Source organism: Podarcis filfolensis (genome assembly GCF_964270895.1).
Source record: "Podarcis filfolensis genome assembly, chromosome: 18".
NCBI lineage: Eukaryota > Metazoa > Chordata > Lepidosauria > Squamata > Lacertidae > Podarcis > Podarcis filfolensis.
This window is the reverse complement of record NC_139622.1, coordinates 7,432,346-7,454,406: the sequence shown is the minus strand read 5'-3', so window position 1 is coordinate 7,454,406 and position 22,061 is coordinate 7,432,346. Positions and strand designations below refer to the sequence as shown.

The 22,061-nt window shown below is 48.5% G+C and overlaps 1 protein-coding gene and 1 long non-coding RNA gene across 2 annotated transcripts in view; one reads left to right on the top strand and one right to left on the bottom strand.

The window, feature by feature from the left end:
• Positions 1 to 7,589: 7,589 nt before the first annotated feature.
• The window catches only part of MLLT1 (MLLT1 super elongation complex subunit), a 32,254-nt gene continuing 17,782 nt past the window's right edge, over positions 7,590 to 22,061 (bottom strand). Inside the window, exons 8-12 of the mRNA XM_083594656.1 lie at positions 19,950 to 20,061; positions 17,902 to 18,001; positions 16,615 to 16,686; positions 15,339 to 15,410; positions 7,590 to 13,867 (exon numbers count right to left, since the gene is read on the bottom strand). Of these exons, the coding sequence (XP_083450782.1) occupies positions 13,739 to 13,867; positions 15,339 to 15,410; positions 16,615 to 16,686; positions 17,902 to 18,001; positions 19,950 to 20,061 (485 nt within the window). The 3' untranslated portion in view covers positions 7,590 to 13,738. The remainder of the gene's footprint in view (positions 13,868 to 15,338; positions 15,411 to 16,614; positions 16,687 to 17,901; positions 18,002 to 19,949; positions 20,062 to 22,061) is intronic.
• LOC310753656 overlaps positions 20,071 to 22,061 on the top strand; it is a 198,551-nt gene continuing 196,560 nt past the window's right edge. The window contains exon 1 of the long non-coding RNA XR_014543429.1: positions 20,071 to 21,291. This is a non-coding gene — a long non-coding RNA (uncharacterized lncRNA). The remainder of the gene's footprint in view (positions 21,292 to 22,061) is intronic.

Below are 22,061 nucleotides of genomic sequence, written 5' to 3'. Positions count from 1 at the left end.
GGAGTTAAAAATGACAACAGTTCCTGCCCTCTCGCAGGAAATGTGCTGAAGCAAAGGTAATTTTTCAAATTCCGGATGTCACACCTAAATGGCCCCTTCTTTAGCAAGTATTGCTTCAAAATGTGGCACGTCGACTCTGGGCTGCCGCTGTTCCTCTCCCCAAAACACCCCGGCTGATTCTGCTGAAGGGAGACCTCAGCCCCCAAATCTGACCCACCCCCCAAAAAAGGATGACCTCACAGAGGAAAGGGGCATGAAAAACGCTTTGCAAAAAGTGACCTCCTTTCTCAAAATAAGACGGCTAGCTCGTCTCTCAGCAGCCTTCTTTTTAAAAGGAGGACCAGAGGTTTACGATAAGAGCATCCTGTTCTGCGGAAGAGATAAAGACACATAGGTGTCCATACAAAATACACATACAGTTTTACCTCGGGTTACATACGCTTCAGGTTACAGACTCCGCTAACCCAGAAATAGTGCTTCAGGTTAAGAACTTTGCTTCAGGATGAGAACAGAAATCATGCTCCGGTGGCAGCAGGAGGCCCCATTAGCTAAAGTGGTGCTTCAGGTTAAGAACAGTTTCAGGTTAAGAACGGACCTCCAGAACGAATTAAGTACTTAACCCGAGGTACCACTGTACAGCAAGAGACAATGGATGGGGCAGGGGAGAACAGGAGCCCAGAATTTCAGCTTTCACCCTGCCCTCTCTTCAAATGTGACTTAACAGCTCTCACCCCCCCCCTTAAAATAAATGATAATACGAACACAGTAAAAATGGTAAGTGTGACAGATGAAAAATGCATTTAAACAGGAAAAATAAATAAAACAGTGGTACAATGGGGACGAAAACCCAGAAAAGAACCGCATTCAACTATTGCATATGAAAAGAAAGAAAGAGGGAGAGTCAATTAATTCACTTCTCAATAAAGCCCATCGTTCCTTGACGATTGATCGTGTTGGCTGCTGGAAACTGGAGTCCCATAACATGGGTGTGGAGGGGGGGGGGCACAGTTCTGCCATCCTTCAATGCTCAGAGGATAACTGATCTCCTTCATCCGTCTAAGCCTACCTCACAAGGTTATTGGGATGATAAAATTGGGAGGTTTAGCAGGGGGCGGGGTAGAGAGATGCAAGCCCACGTTGCTGAACTCCTGCAAACCTGAACACATTTCAGGGCATTATTTCATTCCCTGCAGCTGCTTACAGTTCAATTTCCAGCTGTTTTTTCCCCTCTTTTCTTTAAGCTTTTAGGGTACAAATGTCTATCAGGGCTGAACATCTGCCACCAGCCACCCCCCTTCCCACCCATTTCTCTCCAAGCTTCAACTCACGCCCACCCACCCAAAGTAACACTAGAACTGTGTGGACCCCTTTTCCTTTTCTCTATTAGGGACCCTTACGAAACAGGCGCAGCCCTACATGCCTGTTTCCTCAATGAGGGGTTTTTCAAGCCCACCCCCGCAAAAAAAATCCTGGAGCTCTTGGAAAAAGTAGCTGTAAAACCACGGTACACAGCCCCCCTCCCGACTCAGAAACCAGTTTAAAAGGAAAAGCCCCCAGGCAACCCAAGCCTCACATGCACCCCATTTAAATGCAATGTGCTCTTAATTTTTTACTCCCAGAAAACAGCTATATATTATCCTATATATCATTAACTCCTATACCTTCACACCTAAGGTCCAAGGGCGGGTTAATATTAAAACGCCCATCTTTAGAAAACGGTTTATAATTAACCAAAAGTTGAGGGGGGGGGGGAAACGACATCTTTTACAACCCTCTTTTCCCTACAATAAAACCCCAGGGCAGCTTCCTCAAGTATCAAGGAATGTACAATAAAGCTGAATTGCAACCATTCCTATTTATGATGATGATGATTATTTTATAAATAATGTTTATTGAATGATTTTATGTTGCAAAAAAACAATACAGCCACTACCACTTACGAAATAAAAATTGCATACATCAATATTTAGTTTATTTGCTCTTTACCGTCTTATTTCCTCCCAAACATTTATGATGATTAATTGAATTTGTATTTTTAACCCCCTCCCACTGAGGCCAATGAAGCAGACAAATTGTCCCCAGCTCCAAAAAGTACGCATTCCACTCCATAAACCTCCCCCACCCACAAAAAAAGGGGAAAAAACTGATCTGAACCTCCCTACCTGCCTGTTGAGAACAGCTTCTGCCGCAGAATAAGCGGCGTGCGCGGCTCCTTTTAAAGGCTGGGGGCGTGGCCTGTAAAACGGGGGGCGTGGCCTTCAGTTCCACATCTGTCCTGCCTTTGCCATTGGCTGGAGGACGGGCGCGCGAGGCGGGCGGCGCCATCTTGGGAGCTGGCGAGAGGCTCAGCTGCGCTTCATTCACCCGCCGGCGGCCACGCCCTGCTTCTGCGCACGCGCGAGCGCCTCTTTCTGTATCGCTTGCCGAGTAACCCCCGGTCATTGACCTCCCCGGTGAGCTGAATGAATGAATGAATGAATGGGCGGGCGAGCGGCTGGCGGCGAATGAATGGGAAGCCCGCCGCCACGTGTCTCCGGATTGTGGCTCCTGGACGAGGGGGGCGGGGGAATGAAGGGGGATGAAAACGGGAGGCGGGAGACCAGTTTTAAGTATAAGGCGAGTGGCCCGCGGAACTCCTGGCCGCGTGATGCGGCGGCAGTGGTTGCTGCAAGCCAAATATTATTATTATTATTATTATTGTTATTGTTATTGTTATTGTTATTGTTATTGTTATTGTTATTATTAATTAATATAATCGGTCCAGTATACCTGAAGGAGCGTCTCCACCCCCATCATTCTGCCCGGACGCTGAGGTCCAGCGCCGAGGGCCTTCTGGCGGTTCCCTCATTGCGAGAAGCAAAGCTACAGGGAACCAGGCAGAGGGCCTTCTCGGTGGTGGCGCCCACCCTGTGGAACGCCCTTCCATCAGATGTCAAAGCGATAAACAACTACCTGACATTCAGAAGACATCTTAAGGCAGCCCGGTTCAGGGAAGTTTTTAACGTGTGACATTTTACTGTATTTTTGGTTTCTATGGAAGCCGCCCAGAGTGGCTGGGGAGGCCCAGCCAGATGGGCGGGGTATAAATAATAAATTATTATTATTATTATTATTATTATTATTATTATTATTATTATACCCTGCCCATCTGGCTGGGCTTCCCCAGCCACTCTGGGCGGCTCCCAACAAAATATTAAAATACATACTGCATAAAACGTTAAAAGCTTCCCTGTATGCTACAAGTTGTTTCTTTTGTGAGGTCTTTCTTTAAATTGTATTTTAATCAGCTGGTTTTTATTATTGGCTGTTAGACGCCCTGAGCCCGGTCTTGGCTGGGGAGGGCGGGGTATAAATAAAAATTTATTATTATTTAGTATTATTACAAAACGCCCGGAAATAACTACAAAACAAACGAAAGCAGTAGCAGCTGAAGTTTTATTTGTTTTTTCCCAAGTGCAGCGCAATTCCTCCCCACTTGCCCTCCAAGCTAAATGCTAAATGGTCTCATCCTTGGGCGTAGCCGGGGGGCGGGGGGGGGGAACAATAGAAATACTTAATATTTAAATACAGTACTTAACTGAGCAGTCACGTCGGTTCTGCCTCCCCCCCTCCACAAAATTCCTGGCTATGCCCATGGTCTCATTTACTATATGATATCCATATTCAAACGATTGTTTAAGGCGGGAGGCGGCACCCGTTATGTTGATTATTTTCCACAGAAATACCTGTCATCTTCCAGCGAAATGATCGTAATAGGCAACCCACACTTCCCCAAGAAAAATAATGTTATGGCCACGGTAAGAGTCCCTGTTGTATCCTGTTGTGATTCCTGAAATGCAAGGGCAATATAATTATATGATGGGAGTTTTCTCTCGGAAACATTTATTGCCCTGTATTTAATCACCTGCTGCTTTTAAAAACAAAGCCCTTGCTAACTGGTTTATTATTAAAAAAACCCCAAAACCACTTTGCAATTGTTATTTAAAAATATTTAACGATGTTGCTGTTTTAAAGAGCAGAGTACAGACTTTGGCTATCATTATTAACAGGCTACTTTGTGGATTAGATGGAGCAAAACACCCACAAAGCCCCTTGTGGCTCATTGGCTTAGCCAGACAGGCTTATGGGAATCGCCGGCAGACTGTAGAAGATGAGGAAATCTCCACTGAAGGTTGCCTGGCTGATTGTTTTGGTCTTCCTGTCCAAACTCTTCTGTGATCCATGCGACGGTCACCTCCAGGCTTGACTACTGTAATTCACTCTACGCGGGGCCAGTGGCGTAGCGTGGGTTGTCAGCACCCGGGGCAAGGCAAGTAATTTGCGCCCCCTAACCCGTGGATTTGCGTCCCCTAACCCGTGGATTTGCCCTAACCCCAGATGTTGCGCCCGGTGCGGCCGGCCCCCCCCTGCACCCCCACGCTACGCCACTTGAAGCCGACACAGAAACTCCAGCGGGTGCAGAATGCTGCAGCGAGGCTCCTCACGGGGTCTCCGCCATGGGAGCATATTCACCCAGTGCTTTTCCAGCTGCATTGGCTCCCGGTGGAGTACAGGGTCAGATTTAAGGTGCTGCTTTTGACCTTTAAAACCCTTCACGGCCTAGGACCCTCGTACCCTCAGGACCGCCTCTCCTGGTATGCCCCACGGAGGACCTTAAGGTCCATAAATAGCAACACCCTAGAGGTCCCGGGCCCTAAGGAAGTCAGATTAGCCTCAACCAGAGACAGGGCCTTTTCAACTCTGGCTCCGGCCTGGTGGAACGCTCTGTCTCATGAGACCAGGGCCCTGCAGGATCTGATTTCTTTCCGCAGGGCCTGTAAGACAGAGTTGTTCCGCCTGGCCTTTGGCTTGGAGCCAATTTGATTCCCTCCCCCTCTTTCTTTTTTCCTTTTCCTTTCTCCTCCTGAAATGAGGCTACATTTTAATATTTTAATGTTTCAATATTTTAATGTTGTATTTTAATTTTGTTTTTAAGTTGTATTCATTCAACTTTCTTTTATTATTGCTTGTTAGCCGCCCTGAGCCCGGCCTTGGCTGGGGAGGGCGGGGGTATAAATTATTATTATTATGGCGCAGGTCTCACAGCTGTGGTTAATTGCACCCACATTGCACATATAACCGTTTCAAAGCACATGGTTTTCGTCCCAGTATCGAGAACTGTTTACCCCTCACGGAACTACAATTCCCAGCAACTTCTGCAAACTAAAATAGCCAAGATTCTGGGGGGGGGGGGAAAAAGCCCAGTGTGCTTTAAATGTGTATTAAATGAGAAAAGGTTTGAGTAGAAACACTTTGGAAGTTGAGGTGGGAAGTCAGCTCATGAAACAATGTGAAGGTTATAGTGAAAACGTTTGAAAAATTAAATTAAAATGACACACAAAAAAATGTGTATTAAATGCATGACAGCGATGATGTGTATTTGGGGGCTGCACTGCAAGCCCCAAGCAGGTGGGTGTGGGGAGATAGGCTTTGGGATTTTAGCATTTATAAGTAATATGTCTTTGGACAGCCTTTCCTTAAAGGAAAGGATAAATGCAGCCACAACGTTACCAGTTTATAAACCATTAAGACTTGCTGGAGGTTTATTTTATTTCCCATCTTCATTTTGAAACTTCAAGGCAATTGTACCTCTCTATTTAAAAAAACAAAAAACAGTTGGGAAATTTGGGAAGAATATTCCCACAAACTGTTCTGCAACTTGATTTTTCTGTGCTGTGATTTTTGTGTGTGTGAACTGCCCTGAAATCTACGGGTACAGGGCGGTATACAAGTTTAAGAAAAATAAATAAAATCTGCTGCCCCGTTGAATCCTGCCACCCGAGGCAGTTGCCTCACCTTGCCTCATGGGCGGGAACTCGGATGAATTTTATGCTTAAGTTTTAATGCTAAGATGCAGTTCAAAACCAGGGCACAACGGTTACAGGGAAGGTGAGTTGAGTCACAATTATCTGTATCTTTCAACTGTCTCCGATTGTTCATGGAGTTTGTCATGCTCTTAACTTAAAAGGCACAATATCTCTCTGTGTGTTTTTGTGTGTGTATGTATACTAGATGTATATATATATATATTCTCTCTGCTGTGGTGGTCTTGATAGCACTCTGCTGTATCCGATTTATGAAATGGAACCTCCATATATCAAAGGAGTCTACCGCTGCATTCCATTCCGTAGAGGGTGGGCGAGAAACCATCGCTTGAGCGCCAGCTACTGTACGTTCTGCCTGGGCTTGGCTTAGGTCCCATTTCTCACACAACCAAGATGGCTACCTTTCATCCCAAGTTATGGGATGTTGTTAGCAGAGGCAAGAAGCACAGTTTCCCCCACCCCTTTTCGGGTTTTGCATCCTCCACAATGCCACAGACCTACTGGCATTTTTCCGGGGCAGCCGTGTGTGTTTGTGTAGAGAGTGGGAGAGAGAAGGGATGGTGGCAGAGGTGGTTTTCAGAGGTGGCCACCTTCATAACATTTCTAAGAAAAATGTACTCCAAGAAATTTGGAACCCACAGGAAGAGATGGGTGGGAACTTATGGGGGAAGTAGAGTCCAAAGGAAAAAGGCTCCAGCTGAACCTCTAGGTCATGGGTAGGCAAACTAAGGCCCTGGGGCCAGATCCGGCCCAATCGCCTTCTAAATTCGGCCCGCGGACGGTCCGGGAATCAGCGTGTTTTTACATGAGTAGATTGTGTGCTTGCATCTCTGGGTTATTTGTGGGGCATAGGAATTTGTTCATTCCCCCCCCCTTTCAAAATATAGTCCAGCCCCCCACAAGGTCTGAAGGGCCCTGCTGTAAAAGTTTGCTGACCCCTGCTCTAGGTGGTGGTGGTGGAAATGGAGACCATCAAGAGAAACATCACAAAAAATGCCGCCGCTTGTGACTCTCTCACCTTTATTTCATGTTTTCTTTTTCCTATAAAACTCCTCCATAAATTTCACAAATTTAACAAAACAAAAAAAAAGGCGTAAAAGTCAGGACAAAAAAAACCCAATCCCTTAACTTATTACAAACATCCCCCCCCACCCCTCCCGCCTTTCCAGGTTTCATTTCGGAATAATGGGCTAGGCTCATTTCTTACACCAGAGCAAAGAACTTCCCTTTCCCCGCCCGCCCCAGCCCCAAAGTACTTTTAATATCCTCTGTACATAGACCAGGTATTTAATACCTTTGCTTCCAGCAGAAGACAGCCTTAAAAAAATTACACACCAGCGAGAGGATCAAGTACTCCGTCGCTTCCTTCAAGAGTGCAAAACTCCCACCTCTTTTTTGTTTGTTCTCAAGGCCTTTACACACTCATGACACCCCACCCCCAGCCAATTAAAATTAGATATGTGTTATGACTATTCAAGGAGCATGTTTAGGGATATGCGTACTTTACAATAAAAAGGGAGGGGGGACTCTGAATACTGCAACCTGTATACATTATATGCAATTTATCTTAATTAATTTGCATATTCTTCTGGTATTGCTAATCATGGGGAGTGGCAAAGAGATATGAAAAGCCCCTCCCGTAACCACAGGAAACCTTAGCTAGCCCTCACCAGACATTTCCCCACCTACTGGTAAGAATACGAACTGAAATCTTGCCGATTTTAACTCTTTTTTTTGGGAAAATGGAAAGTCCTGAGATTCTCAGGAAGATTAATTCCGGAACCGACAGCACCTTTCAAACTCAGTTCTGCTCTAGCACGAAATGGCAGTGGACAACACAACTTTTAACACGACGGACAGATTTTCCTAGGATGCTTCCAAGACCAGAAGCATCTACGATTGCGTGCAGGGAGCACAGATCTGGCCATAATTAAAAACACTTTAAAAATCCTATTTCTTTCCATGGGTGGGCACACCTCCCCTGTCGAAGTAGCAGCGGTGTTTCCAAAAAAATCACCAAAGTGGGAACAGACTGGAGAGCACTTTTGGCTTGCTGTTTGGACAGAACATGGGGGTGGGGGGCAAACTCATGGAGGGCAGAACTTTTTTTTGGAGACGGGTCCCACTTTGAGGGATGAACTCAGACCCTCATCTCTTCCCAACGGCTGCTCATGGGGGAAGAGGACACAGCAGCTGAAATGGGTAACTGGAACAGCTGCGTCTCTCTCAGCTGGTTCCAAGGTTCTTGTGGCTAAAACGCTTCCTGTAAGTCATGGCTACAGCAGATGGAAGCTCTCTAAATCTCTGCTGAGTACCAGGAATGGACACCAGACCTGGGGGAAAACCCAAACAAATTTGGAGCACAAATCTTTCCTTCTGCCTGGCACATTGAAAAAGGGAAGTCTGGGGGGAAATGGGAAACCAAACACTTTTGAAATATTTGTTCTGAGCTAAAATTAACGCTTGTTGCATTAAAAAGGGTGTTCCCCTCTGAGCTTTCCCCACTAGAAACGAAACATTCCTTCCATTTCTACTGTTCCTCAGCTCAAGCAGAACTTGCACTCTGGCTGAATTGCACCGTCAGTTTGTTCCTATTTTCATTTTCAGTCCTATTTGCTAAGTGGCAAAAAAGAGACCAGATTTTTTAAAAAACCAATCTGGTAGATGAAGCCAAGCTGCGAGACCGGCCCAGCAATTTCATCAGTCAGCCTTGGGAGGCAGCCAGCTGAAATGGCACAGCTACTGGGGCCTGACATAAGGCCAGGTTGCTCCCCCCCTCAAATCACAGAAGGCCGGGATCTCATCTGACATGGCAGAGAGTCTCAAAGGCCAAACTTCATCTACCGTATTTTTCACTCTAGAAGACGCACTTTTCCCCCTTCAAAAATTAAGGGGAAATGTGTGTGCGTCTTATGCAGGCTCCTTGGCTTCAGCCAAGCTCCCCCCGCGCTCCGGAGGCTTCGCGTTGCTTTTGCTGAAGCCGCCTGAAGCCCCCAGAGCACAGCGGGAACTCCCACTGCGCTCCAGAGACTTCAGGCAGCTATCCGCAAGCCTTTGGAGCGCAGCAGGAGTTCCCGCCGCGCTCTGAAGGCTTGCGGATAGCTGCCTGAAGCCCCCGGAGCGCTTCCCTCTTGCTCTCCAGGCTTCGCTGGAGAGGCGCTGCACAGTTTTCCCTCTCTGCGCAGCACCCCTTCAACGAAGCGGGAGGAGAAATGGAAGGGGCTCCTTTTTTTCCCCTGTTCACCCCCTCCTATGGTCCGGTGCGTCCTATAGAGCGAAAAATTCGGTATTTCCTATTATCTGAGCGCCTCCAAAGCTCCACATGACTGTAGGGGCTGCCTCCTTTCTTCCGTGCCACACTTGTCAGAATATTATACATGTGCTTAGCGCTGCCATGCGTATTGATTTATTTCATAAAATTGTGTACACCACTCGATTGTAAAAACCTCAGAGTGGTTTGAGGACCCTTGAAGCAAGCCTTTAAGTTGCCACTCTACAGTGTTGCATTTCTGCTTTTAAAAGAGAGCCCTTTATCGCCCCAGACCTACCCGTTAAATCTTAGCAGCGCACAGATGGCTTAAGAACCTCCAGATTGTAACACTGCCACAGGGAATCATACAAGCAGCCGTTTGGATGCCTGAATCAGGTACTGTGCAGCTGTTAACACTGAAACGTATCTATAATAATTATTTGAATGGAAAACGGAAAGAGCCCATGCTTATAGCTGTAGGATTTTGTGCTCCGAGATGTATAGAATCCACTCCAGACTCTTTTTAAAGTGGCAGCATTGCATATATTTTGCTTTCCCCCAAATTTCTCTTAAAAACAAAACAAACAGGGGGGAAATAGCTTTCAAGTCTCTAAAATTTCCACATCTACTGAAAACACTTCCTTCCCCCTCCCCGCCCATCCCACAGCTTTAAAACTCCTAACATCTCACATCTACTTAACACCATTGGGCCAAAATGAAGAGGACAAGCAGGATACGAAGATTTAGGTGGAGAGAGAGAGAGAGAGAGATCGGGTTTGCCCAACCAAAAACACCATCCATTTTAACCATTCCCCGAAATAGGCCCTTTAATACAAAAACCGAAAGACAGGTAACAGACTTAAAGCGCTGTCAGTTTCAAGGAACGAAAGAGGAAGGGGAGGAAAGAGAGAAAGATCCTAAAGAAGACACCCATTTGGAAAGACCCCCCCCATTCCTCACCACGCTTCCCTTTGGGGCGATTTTTCAGACACCAGAGATAGGTAAAACCATCCAGTCTCCCCATCTGTGTTACAGCTACCCATGGACGCTCTCACTCAAGACACATGCACACAAGAACACCACAATGGACCCACAAACACAGCAGCCATTCTAAGAGAAAGAATCTACAACGGAATGGAGGAGGAGGAGGATGGAACACCAGTATCATAAAACCCCAAGTCTGCACAACTGGCATTTGGGCTCCAGTCCCAGCTGTAAAGCCACAAAGGCTTTTGGAAATCAAAAGGAGGAGGTTCGGGTGGGGGAGAAAAGGAAGGGGGGGAGGAAATCAGATCACAAGGAAGTCCTTTGGTGACCAAAACAGCTACGAGGGGCACCAATGGGGTGAGAGGAAGTGGGGGGGGGGTCATTCTTTAAAAAACAAAACCCTATAAAATACATTTTTTAATAGTGGAAGAAAACACCCTCCCCAACTTCTTACAAATGTTCATTCCGCACCCCCCTGAGCGATTAATACTTAAGTTCCGGGCGAGGCTGCCCTGGCCAAAGAGAGCGCCACCTCTTCTCGCTCACCCAAGAACGCAGCTGCCTGGCAGGGGGGCAACATCCAGGAGGAAGCACGGAGGGGGAAGGCTTCTCCGCCCCCCCCCCGGGCGCCGTTTGTTCTCAAGGCAACTTCCAAACGCAAAGACACAACAACATCTGGAATGAATGGATACTGGCAAAAGCGGAGTGTTTGGGGAGCCGGAGAGAGCTGTGCGGGGGGTTGACAAGTAATGCCTGTTCTTGCTTTGGAAAGGAGACCTCGCAGCGCCCACGGCCGGAAGCGGACCTCATCCTGAAGCTGCACGGCATCCATGATGCCTGCTAACCCCAAGCCTAGAAAGGCAGCGTTGCTGAGCTCCAGGGGTGCTGCAAGGTCCTTGTAACAAAACCGGGGGCACAAATGTGTGTGGGTGTATATCTATACGTATACATACACATGCTCAGACATATGTATCCACACAAATTTAGAGGCGAGCCAGCTAGAAGCACGCCCCAGATAAATTAACTCAGTTAAATCCCGTCCCCAATCATTCTCTCTTCAATACTTTTAATCCCAATTCCATTTCCCCCAGCAGATGCTGCTCAAGGTCAATTTGCTTCCTCAATTACGTCCCCCATTCATTAACCTCAAATCATCTCTAGGTAAGGGTTACGTTTAAAGTTATTTAGTCTCTTCGATCATCCTGCCAGGTGTTTTAAGAATTGGTTCTGTGTTTTATTTAAGAGTAGGTCCCTCACCTGGGTAAAGAGTGGTGTAGAAGTAAATTTTTGCCACACTGGGAACCCCTTTCAGCCCAATTCATTAGGCACCCAGAAACCCTTGGGGATCTTTGAGAAAGAAGTAGGGGCCCATGCCTCACAAGCCCCCTTCCTCCACTAGCAGCGCCCCATCAAAGTGGAAGAACCTCCACAAACACAGAAAGCTCTCCTACTATTCTCTGTTGGCACAGCAGAGTCTTCTCTGGAATTCCCCAAATTCTGAGGCTCAGAACGACTGGCCAGATACGAGACGCAGCTGAGTCATTGCAACAGAGCAGCTCTGGAAGTTGGCATTTTATAAAGACAAACAAGTCACACGGACAAGAAGTTAAAAAAAGGAAAGCTCAAAATAGGATTTGGGGTCAACATGACCTAACGCAGATCAGCTTATTGCCACATAAGAGTTGTAACTTTTGCATGGGGTGGGGGAAGTGGGGAAGGAACCCAGAAGAGACTAAGACTGGCAGGTTTAAAAAACACCACCTCCGTCCCCCCAACATAACTAGCGTGACTCAACACACAAGCTGCAAAGCCCCGCCCCACCCCGAGCACTCAATTTAGGACTCCTAAGAGAGCTCAAAGCGAATCTTCTGGCCAATCCCACATCCCACCTGCCGCAACACAAACAGCATCACCATCAGTAGTCCTGTAACATTTGGCAAAAGATTTAAGACTCTGGTTTGGAAGGTAAGCTGCGCCTCTAAAATGCTAAAACCGTGTGTGTTTGCGAATGGGGGTGGGGAGTTTCTGCAGGGTCTTCCCCCTACCGGATACAACCCATGCGCCAAAACTTAGCCAAGCAAGGAATACTGACAAATATTCCAATTAGTGTTGTCCAGCACCTGCCAAAGTTTGTTTTCGAAACCGTGCAGGTGTTTTAAAAGAAAGAGGAGGGGAAAGACAAAATCTCAGAGTTAGTTCGTCTCTTCCCCACCCCTGGGCCAACTGCTTTCGCAGAAACTGGCGGGGAGGTGCGGGTGGGTGGGTGGGGAACGCTTCTCTGCAAAACGGGCAATGGCGGTAAACGCATTTTGGCAAAAGGTTATTTGAACACTGATGGCAAAGAAGGAAAAGAAGAAAGAGCAACACGGATCGGTCCCTTTTGGAGAATGGAGGGAGAAAAAAGAGAAGAGATCTTCAGGGTATTTGCTTGGTTTCAATATGCAAAAAATAAAATAAAAATCTGCCCACAGGTATGTTGAAGAAACAGGTCAAGCTGTACTTTACCCCCCCCCCTATCTGCCACTGCAACTTTTAAAAAACGAAACGGAAACAGAAATGAAATATCAATGCCCCCCCACGCAAAACCCCTACACAACCCCTTTTGAGACCTTAAGACCCAATTAGGCCCTTCTTACACTTATATATATATATATAAATGACATATATATATGTATACGTCATTCATATATACATATATATGAATGACAGGACAGGACAGCGTACAGTAACATAGTCCTTACAGTTAAAGCAGATCAAACGGGGGGAAAAGGGAACAAGGCTCTTGTTTGGGGAACTGGATCCAGCACCACATCGAAAGCCTCAAGTGCGAGATGGCAGGTGCCGTCAGCGGGCGCAAGTACGTTTCGGAAATCGTCCCACACGCAGAGGAGCAAGTTCAGGCCGGGGCGCCGCTGCACCCGGGACACAGAACCCGCCCCGCAATACTCCACTGGCCCCAACAAGGGTGGCTGTCCTCCGGGCGAGTCGTGTGATTTGGCTGCACCAACGCCTGCCCTGATCTGATCGGAACGTCTCTCCATGTGACCTGGGGTGAGAGGCAGCGGGAAGAGGCAAAGGGGGGTGGGGGGGGCAAGCCTCGCGACGCCTGCAGGCCGGGTTGTTTTCACGTCCGTAGGTCCCGCCGCAGAAACGGCAGCTGAGTTTTATCCCGAGCTTAAAAAGAGGATGCCTCAAACGTGCATTCTTTTTCTTAAAAACACACACACATAAGAGAATCTCATTCTAAAATTTAAAAAGCCGGAATTAAAAAACAGCAACAACCAAACAACCAAGGAGAGCGCCGTGTCGCGGCTAGGACCAGCGCAGCTTTTACTCTACCAGTTCCAAGCAAAGCTTCTGAAGCGAAGGAGGACAGGCCCGCCAAGGGCGAGCGCTCGGCTGAAGCCCAAGAGGAGGAGCATGGCTGGTGGCGGCGGCGGCGGCAGCAGAAGCAGCGGCGGCGGCAGCAGCAGCGGCAGCAACAGCGTGTTCCTAGAGCGTGGCTGATCCCTAAGGCAGTGCTTCAGGTGAATCGAGAGGATAAGGCGGCGGCCAAGGTCCACGAGTCCATTTCCTGGTACCGAAGAGACGGGGATTCTGGTTTCAAAAAAAAGCGTCCAGCTTCAGGAGCCAAGGGTCACGTAGCCACGGCCTCCAGGTAGCTCTGCAGCTTGCGGACGGTCGTTTCGTCCAAGGAGAACAAGTCAAAGTCGAAGGTTGTGTTGGTGACATTGAAATGTCCGGTTTCCTCAATGAGATTTACAATCTGGGCCGGGGAGGAAAAGGATCGGAGTGAGACACAAATATTCTTTTCCCCCCTTATAATTTTTTATTAAATTTTCTGTTTTACATTTTAGAATAGTCATTTAAACCACCTTAAAATATCAATGACTTCCCTTCTTCTCTTCCCACGGTTCATTTTGCATAACATAAATCCCTGCATATTTTACATAAACTAAGCCATTCAGTATTCCATTATTACATCCATCAAAACCTATTTACGCAGTTGAATTTATCTTAATGCTGCCAGCGTTTTCAAATGTGCACAATTTCCCTCCATATATTCAATAAAAGTTTTCCAATCTTCTTTAAATGTATGTTCTTCTTGTTCTCTTATTCTATATGTTAGGTCTGTGAGACACCAATATTCTGTGCCAACCCAACGCAGAGAGTTTGTTCTCTGCCCTTTGCTCTCTCTCACTGCCTGTCTCACTGCGGAAATTCAGACAGGGACCAATCGTGCACACTTTGCGCACCATTTTAAAAAGCCATGTGCACTGCTCCATCCCCCCCCCACTTCCTTGGTCTGACCCTCTTGTCTCCATGAAAGGCTGCTTCGCGGCATAGGACACAAACTACCTTGGCTGTGTTGCAGCAGAACAACAAGGCAATAGCAAATTGGGAGACTTCAAAGACTGGTAACTGATGCAGGCCTGGAGATTCTTATCTAAGTCCTGCTGGCAGAACACTTTCCTGGCTAGAGATGCGTTTATCCCCATTAGACATTACTTGTGGGCAAGGCTAATAGTACAGTGGTACCTCGGGTTAATTCGTTCTGGAGGTCTATACTTAACCTGAAACTGTTCTTAACCTGAAGCACCACTTTAGCTGATGGGGCCTCCTGCTGCCGCCGCGCTGCCGGAGCACGATTTCTGTTCTCATCCTGAAGCAAAGTTCTTAACCCGATGTACTATTCCTGGGTTAGCGGAGTCTGTAACCTGAAGCGTCTGTAACCCGAGGTACCACTGTAATTCAAGCGGGATTGCTGATTTGAAAGGTGTGAAGACAGCCATGGCAAGGCAAAGGCAGACCCCACATCTGCCTGGGGGCGGGAACAAGAAGACTCACAAAAAGTCTTCCCAGGACTTCAAGGGGGGGGGGGGGGGGAAATCACAGAATGACTTCATCAGAAATCACCCCGTCCTTCGCCTACATGTAGTTATTAGGGGGGGGATGCATTTCAGCATTTAGCTTTCAAACTGCTAGCCTATCCAACTTTTGAGGCCAGTATGTGCTCCCAGGACAGCTTCTGTTGAATTTGCAAGGCCACAAAACTACTAATTATAATAATAGCTACAGGTTACAGTTGGATATATGCATAAGGTGCCTGAAGAAGATAATCTGGAAACAGCAAAAGCAGCACCACTCATTGCACTGTGGCAAAAGAGAACGTTTAACATTCCCCTCTGGCTTCAACTTGCACCCCACACCAAAAAAGCCACCTAACATGTCCTTACCTGCTGAAGCACATTTCGTTCCCGTAAAGCCATCAGCCTCCGATGAAGTTCCACCAACTCATCAGTGTAGGCCTTGGAGAGGGAAGAAGGAACATTAGCAAGGAGAACTTTGTATCTTGAGGTTTTCAGACCTCTCGCCAACAGAAAGCTGATGAATGCTCACAGACTCCGACAGCCTGAAGGGCAAATATGCTGCTGACAGGCAGTGGGGAAGGTTTTTGTTCTCCTTTGCAAAAAATGGACTCAGTGGGTGGGTGGGTTAGGAGTGATGCCCAGTGAATTAGAACTCCCCTATTGCACATGAGCGCATTGTGGAGTTGTACAAAGGGTTGGGGGTTGGAGGGGAAACGGCAATGCAAAAACCAGCCGAAAAGAAAATGGGAAGACAAGTCTTGTATGCATACAAGCAGTGCAGGTATAATCTCTGGCATCCATTAAAGGAGGTATGGGGGAACCTTTGGGTCTCCAGATCTACAGCTCCCACCGGTCACGGCAAACATGGCCAATGACCAGGGATGATGGGAGTTGCTGTTCAGCAATGTCTGGCGGGCCACAACTGCGTTAAAGCGTCTCTGGTAGCAGAGCCTGTGTTGCTGCTAGGGCTGAACAACAGGGCTATTGAAAGCTTTGCTCCAGCGGCAACGCACCTACTCTGTATGAAGTTTCCTTATAAAAAGACCAGATCCTCTCCTTTTGTTTCAAAGGAGAAAAATAAATAAAAAGGAACCTGATTTCCCGCACCCACCATCTAGCTCAGGCACGTCCAACAGGTAGATCTAGATTGTGATCTACAGGTAGATCACAGGCTCCCAAAGAAGCTCAACAACTTTGACCTGAACCCCCCCAAAATGGGGTAGATCACTGCCAGTTTTAAACTCTCTGATCACAGTCTCTTGGGAGTTGGCCACGCCTGATGACAGAAAGGGAATAAATGGGCCCCCTCCCAAATCAAGTAAAAAAGAATCAGTATACCCCCTTCCTGCTGCCCAGGGAGAAGCTTGGGTGTGGGAGGAGAAAGAATTGGGAGCTCTCAAATCTAGCAGGGCTAGGAAAGGCAGCCAGGGAGCTGCTGCCTGCCAGAGGAGACGATACTGGGTATGAACTATTGGCCTGGCTCTGCAGGAGACAGCTTTGCACATTTCAAAAGAGGTGGAATGAGCCTTGTTAGGGCTGGCTTGGTTTGTCCTGAGCGGCAAAGGGTTCCCTCTGCCAACAGATGGCTTCTCCTTCCCTCCCTTCCCTCCTACAATTTAAATGCCCCTCTCCACGGAGGTACCTTGTCATAGGTCCCTTTCTTCAGAATCTTTTCTGGCTTGCTGCAGGACTCTGGACTCTTCCTCCCAGTTACCTGAAAGCAGTTAAAGAAGGGGAACGAGCTCACAAGCCAGTTCAGAGGGGACCAAGGGCAACCGTCGCAGCAGAGCCACAATAAGGTGCAAAGACTGTGCTCCTTGAAACTGGAAACCAGGCACAATCTAGAAAACAGGTTCTCTCCCCTTCTCGTAACAAAGGAACGAGTCAACTCTGCCCCCCATGAGGAATTTCCCCCCCACCAGCCAGAGCTCCCCAAACAAGATCGATTCATCGTGGGAGTAGGGGCAAGGAGTAGGAAACAAGGAAAGGGCCTCATTCAAATCTCTACTCAGGTATGATCTCAACGGATGCTCCCATGCTAACCACCAGCCTTCTTGAATCCAGTGTTCTCCATGGGTGTTCAGTCCTAAGAGCTGCATCCAGAATGGCCGCTGGGCAGGGGTGATGGGAGTTGCAGTCCTGTAATACTTGAAGGACTCAAATTTGGAGAAGGTGGCAAAATGGGGATAGTGGTTTCTCCTACAGGGTTCTGGACTCTGTTTCTGCCGAAAGGGGAGGTCATCAATTGTTTGGGTGTCTTGCGCCCCTATTTACAAACCCTGCCACCAAAACATAACACTGACCTATGTGACCAAGCCTTTGGCTTGTGGGTGGCTGCAAGGAAGACATTGGGAAAATCCTCTGCCTGCCTTAAAACTAACCGCAGGTTATGCCCGAACCCGAACCGCAGTTAGTTAAACAATTTGTTGAAACAAGCTAGCAACGCACCCTGATTTCTGTTCCTGCCTTGTTTCAACACCCTCACACAGGCATAGGCAAACTCGGCCCTCCAGATGTTTTGGGACTACAGCTCCCATCATCCCTAGCTAACAGGACCAGTGGTCAGGGGTGATGGGAATTGTAGTCCCAAAACACCTGAAGGACCGGGTTTGCCTATGCCTGCCCTCACTGGTGTTCTTAGTCCCCTCGAGAGGACAGGACCAAAGAGCTACAACTCCTTCCCTGCTTCCTCTGATAAATGAACTTCTTCCAGTCTTCCCTGGCTATCTGCAACCTTTCTCCCTTTGGTCCTTTCTCCTTCTGTTTCCTCTTCTCAACTTTCTCCGCTGCTTACGAAACAAAAACAGCCGCTCCTACAACTGTGTTCCCCGCCCCTGCAGCCCAGCCTTGTGCTCCTTTAGTATACCTGGGCCAAATTCCAGGCAGCTGGGGTGAGTAGGAAGCCAAACTGCCTTTGCTGCACAATTACCTTATTGTTAGAAGGGGGTAATTTCTGGTTGGGCGGAGGCTCCCGACTTGGAAGGCAGGAGTCCTCACTGTTGTCACTGTCGCTATCGCTGTGGCTGAGCCTGAAGAGGTAATAATAATAATAATAATAATAATAATAATAATAATAATAATAATACAACGCCTATCTGACTGGTTTGGCAGCTCCCAACAAAATATTAAAAACACAATAACACAACAAACATCAAAAACTTCCCAATACAGGGCTACCTTCAGATGTCTTCCAAAAGTCAAACATAGTTCTTAATTTCCTTGACATCTGGTGGGAGGGCGTTCCACAGGGCAGGTGCCACCACCGAAAAGGCCTTCTGCCTGGTTCCCTGTAACCTCACTTCTCACCGTGAGGGAACCGCCAGAAGACCCTCGGAGCTGGACCTCAGTGTCCGGGCTGGATGATGGGGGAAGCCTTCCAGGACAGGTATGGGGGAACCTTTGCCCCTCCAGATGTTGCTGAGCTGTAATTTTCATCCTCATCCGTAGCTGGGGCTGGTGGGAGTTGTAGTTCAGTAACACCTGGAGGGCTACAGGTTTCCCACACTTGTCCTGGAAGGTTGCAAGGTTAAGCAGGAGGCTCTGATCCCACGTTCTGGACAGGCCCCTCTCTGTCTCCAGTAGCTCAGTGGCTGCAGCCAATGCTTTGTAAGCAAGCAGCTTCAGGATGAATGCCCAGAATGCAGCAACCAGCCAGTGCAGAGCTGAGGTTAGTCACTGCGGCAGCCTCTGGAAGCTACTGGACAAAAGTTGCCATCACCTCTGACCACTGGGCCGTGCTGGCTGTGGCTGATGGGAGCTGGAAGGGGCTGACGTCATCTGGAGGGCACTACGTTGGCTAATGCTGGGTGCACGCAATCCTGAGCTTGATGGGCTGACGGCAAAAGGCTGCGTCCTCTGCTGCTTCTCCTCCATCCCCTCCACAGGCAGCAAAGGCTTGCATCCACTGCCGGTTCTACTCAGAGCACTCCCAGATATTAATGGGCCCAATTTCATCATATTCGTTCATTTCTGAGTAGAACTAGAACTGGCTAAAACTCAACGTGCACCATGACGCGCTCTTATGAAAACCCTGAACAATCTGTTCAGGTCAAATAAGTCACGAAAGCTTGACCCCCATGTCTTTTGTTTGCTTTAGGCAACAGCTACACAAAAGACAGCCAATTGCATCCGACTGTTGCGCTGGGAAGGCAGAAAAGAAGGGCAGTGAACTTTGGCTTCTGCCACTGGCTAAGCGAACCAAGCTGCCAGGGGCTGCTCCCCCTCTTGCCTGGGAGACCACCACCCTAGCCCCAACCACCAGCCAGAAAAGAAGAAGGCTGCAGGGAAGAGACTCCACTGACTCCCTCCTTGCCAGAGAGAGTAGTGTGTGCCAACAGTCAGCTACTCTGGGGCCGCAGGAGGGAGGGGGAAAGGACACCCTGACCCCATTCATCAGCCAAATGTACAAGAGCTAACAACTGCTGTTCAAACAAAACCACTGGAAGGTCAGGTGGCCCCAACAGTTCTGGCCTTGAGGACTAAAGTCCCTTCTCTACCTGTCCCCCTGCCTTTCATTCTGTGTTTCTGTGAACTCCTTTGGAGGACCATGATAGCCTTAAAGGTAAAGGTACCCCTGCCCGTACGGGCCAGTCGTGACCGACTCTAGGGTTGCGCGCTCATCTCGCTCAAGAGGCCGGGAGCCGGCGCTGCCCGAAGACACTTCTGGGTTACGTGGCCAGCGTGACGAAGCTGCATCTGGCGAGCCAGCACCAGCGCCGCACACGGAAACGCCGTTTACCTTCCTGCTAGAAAGCGGTTCCTATTTATCTACTTGCACTTAGGGGTGCTTTCAAACTGCTAGGTGGGCAGGAGCTGGGACCGAACGACGGGAGCTCACCCCGCCGTGGGGATTCAAACCGCCGACCTACAGATCAGCAAGTCCTAGGCACTGAGGTTTTACCCACAGCGCCACCCGCGTCCCTGATTGCCTTGAACACAGGCAAAAACAGCACATAAACAAACCCGGGCTGCTCTCACCTCGCATCCCTGCTGATGGGAGCTGCCTTGACCGCCGGCTCTTCCCCAGAAGAACTGTCATCATCGTCAGACTCTTCTGACTGCAAGTCCTCGACCATGGAGCGTAGAGGCCCTGGGGTTCAGAAGCCAGGAAAGCCAGTTTAAAAATGGGCACAGGACAGGGAAACTCAGGTTCAACGCTAAGCGGAGTTGTGCTGGGCTGCTTACCAGGCAGTGTCCGTTTGGGCTCTTTTCAGTTCCCACTGGGCCAGCCTGTACACAGGGTGGCACAGTTTGAGGGCTCCCCAAGCCAAACACAGCCTGATCGCAACAGGGAGAGTGGCCCACCACAAGGCCTGTTTAGCTTGTTGTTCTACCTGTCTAAAACAGTAAACAGGGTGGCTGTTGAGCCACGGGACACAATTCGGAGGAAAAGGGGCATTCATACAGCATAGAGGGCCACTGGTGGTTTGGGTCTGCCCCACAGGCAAGCAGACATTTTGCGACTCTATCAAGTCCCCCTCCCATCTCTCCGGTTTGACAGCAAAATCACTGTGTTGCCATCAGACATTTCAGAACAAAAAGAAACGGGTTTAGAAACCTTCTACTGTGGAACCTTGGTTGTTGAACGTAGTATGTTCCGGAAGACCATTCGGCTTCCGAAACATTCGACGACTGAGGTGCAATGGACGGTAGGCAATTTCAATGGAGAAAATTGAGAAACGCGCTTCGGAAGCCATTTGGCTTCCAAGGCGCGTTCGAAAATGGAAGCAATTACTTCCGGGTTTTCGGGGTTCGGAAACTGAAATGTTCGGCTTCCGAGAAGCTCGAAAACCGAGGTTCCACTGTAACAAGAAGTTCCCTGCCTCCAAAATACTTGTCCACAGAGTTCTAAACACCATTGGGAAGCCTGTAATAAATAAACCTTATTTACATCTGTGGAGGCACTTTTACGTGTGGACAGTTGCTCTGTTTGTTGCACCTGCAAAGGTGGTGGTAGTTAAGTGTGATACAAGGAGCCGAGTACAGCAGGAGTGGGGAATCTTTAGCCCTCCAGACACTCAACTACAACCCCCACAAGTTCTAGCAAGAATGGCCAATGGCCAGAGATGACTGGTGGGAGCTGTAGTTTAGAGACATAAAGGTAAAGGACCCCTGACCATTAGGTCCAGTCGTGGCCGACTCTGGGGTTGCGGCGCTCATCTCGCTTTATTGGCCGAGGGAGCTGGCGTACAGGTCATATGGCCAGCAGGGCTAAGCCACTTCTGGTGAACCAGAGCAGCGCACGGAAACGCCGTTCACCTTCCCGCTGGAGCGGTACCTATTTATCTACTTGCACTTGGACGTGCTTTCGAACTGCTAGGTGGGCAGGAGCAGGGACTGAGCAACGGGAGCTCACCCCGTCGCGGGGATTCGAACCGCCGACCTTCTGATCGGCAAGTCCTAGGGTCTGTGGTTTAACCCACAGCGCCACCCGCGTCCCAGTTTAGAGTCATATGGAGAGCCAAAGGTCTCCCACCCAAGCAGTAGAAGCTAGGAAGACTGTCTTCAGGATTCCAGGAAGAGAGAAGGTTGCAAACATTTGACTATTTGAAGCTGTCTGCTCCAAGACTGGTGATCACATGGCTCTGCCTTCTCCCTTGGGTGCCCCCACCTGCACGCCAGTTAACCCATCCGTCAGCTTGTGTCCTGAATTCATTTTTAAGGGGGGTGGGAGAGAGAAGAAGAGGCAAGAGGCAAGCACATATGTCAGAGAGGTGATTTGACATAGCAGCGGAGAGATGGCGCTGTGATTCAGGAAGTCCTCATTTCAAATCTTGCATCTGCCACAGATTTGTGGCAAAGGCAGACTTAGGCAAGACGTTTTCTCTCAGACTCAAACCCCACCCGTCAAACCATCCGGGGATCACACTGACCTACCTTGCAAGTTTGTTGTAGGGATTAGATTACAGCAAGATAATGTAAAACACTTTAGAGAAGCACTTGACAAATACTAAGTATTATTGTTTAGTACCAAAAAATGGCAGAATTAATACTAACGATTTGTTTTTACCCACATTTGCTTCTGTTTGTTGATAACCCCCCCCCACCCAGAAGAGCACCCCTGTTATGGCTCCCACCAGGGGTGGGGTG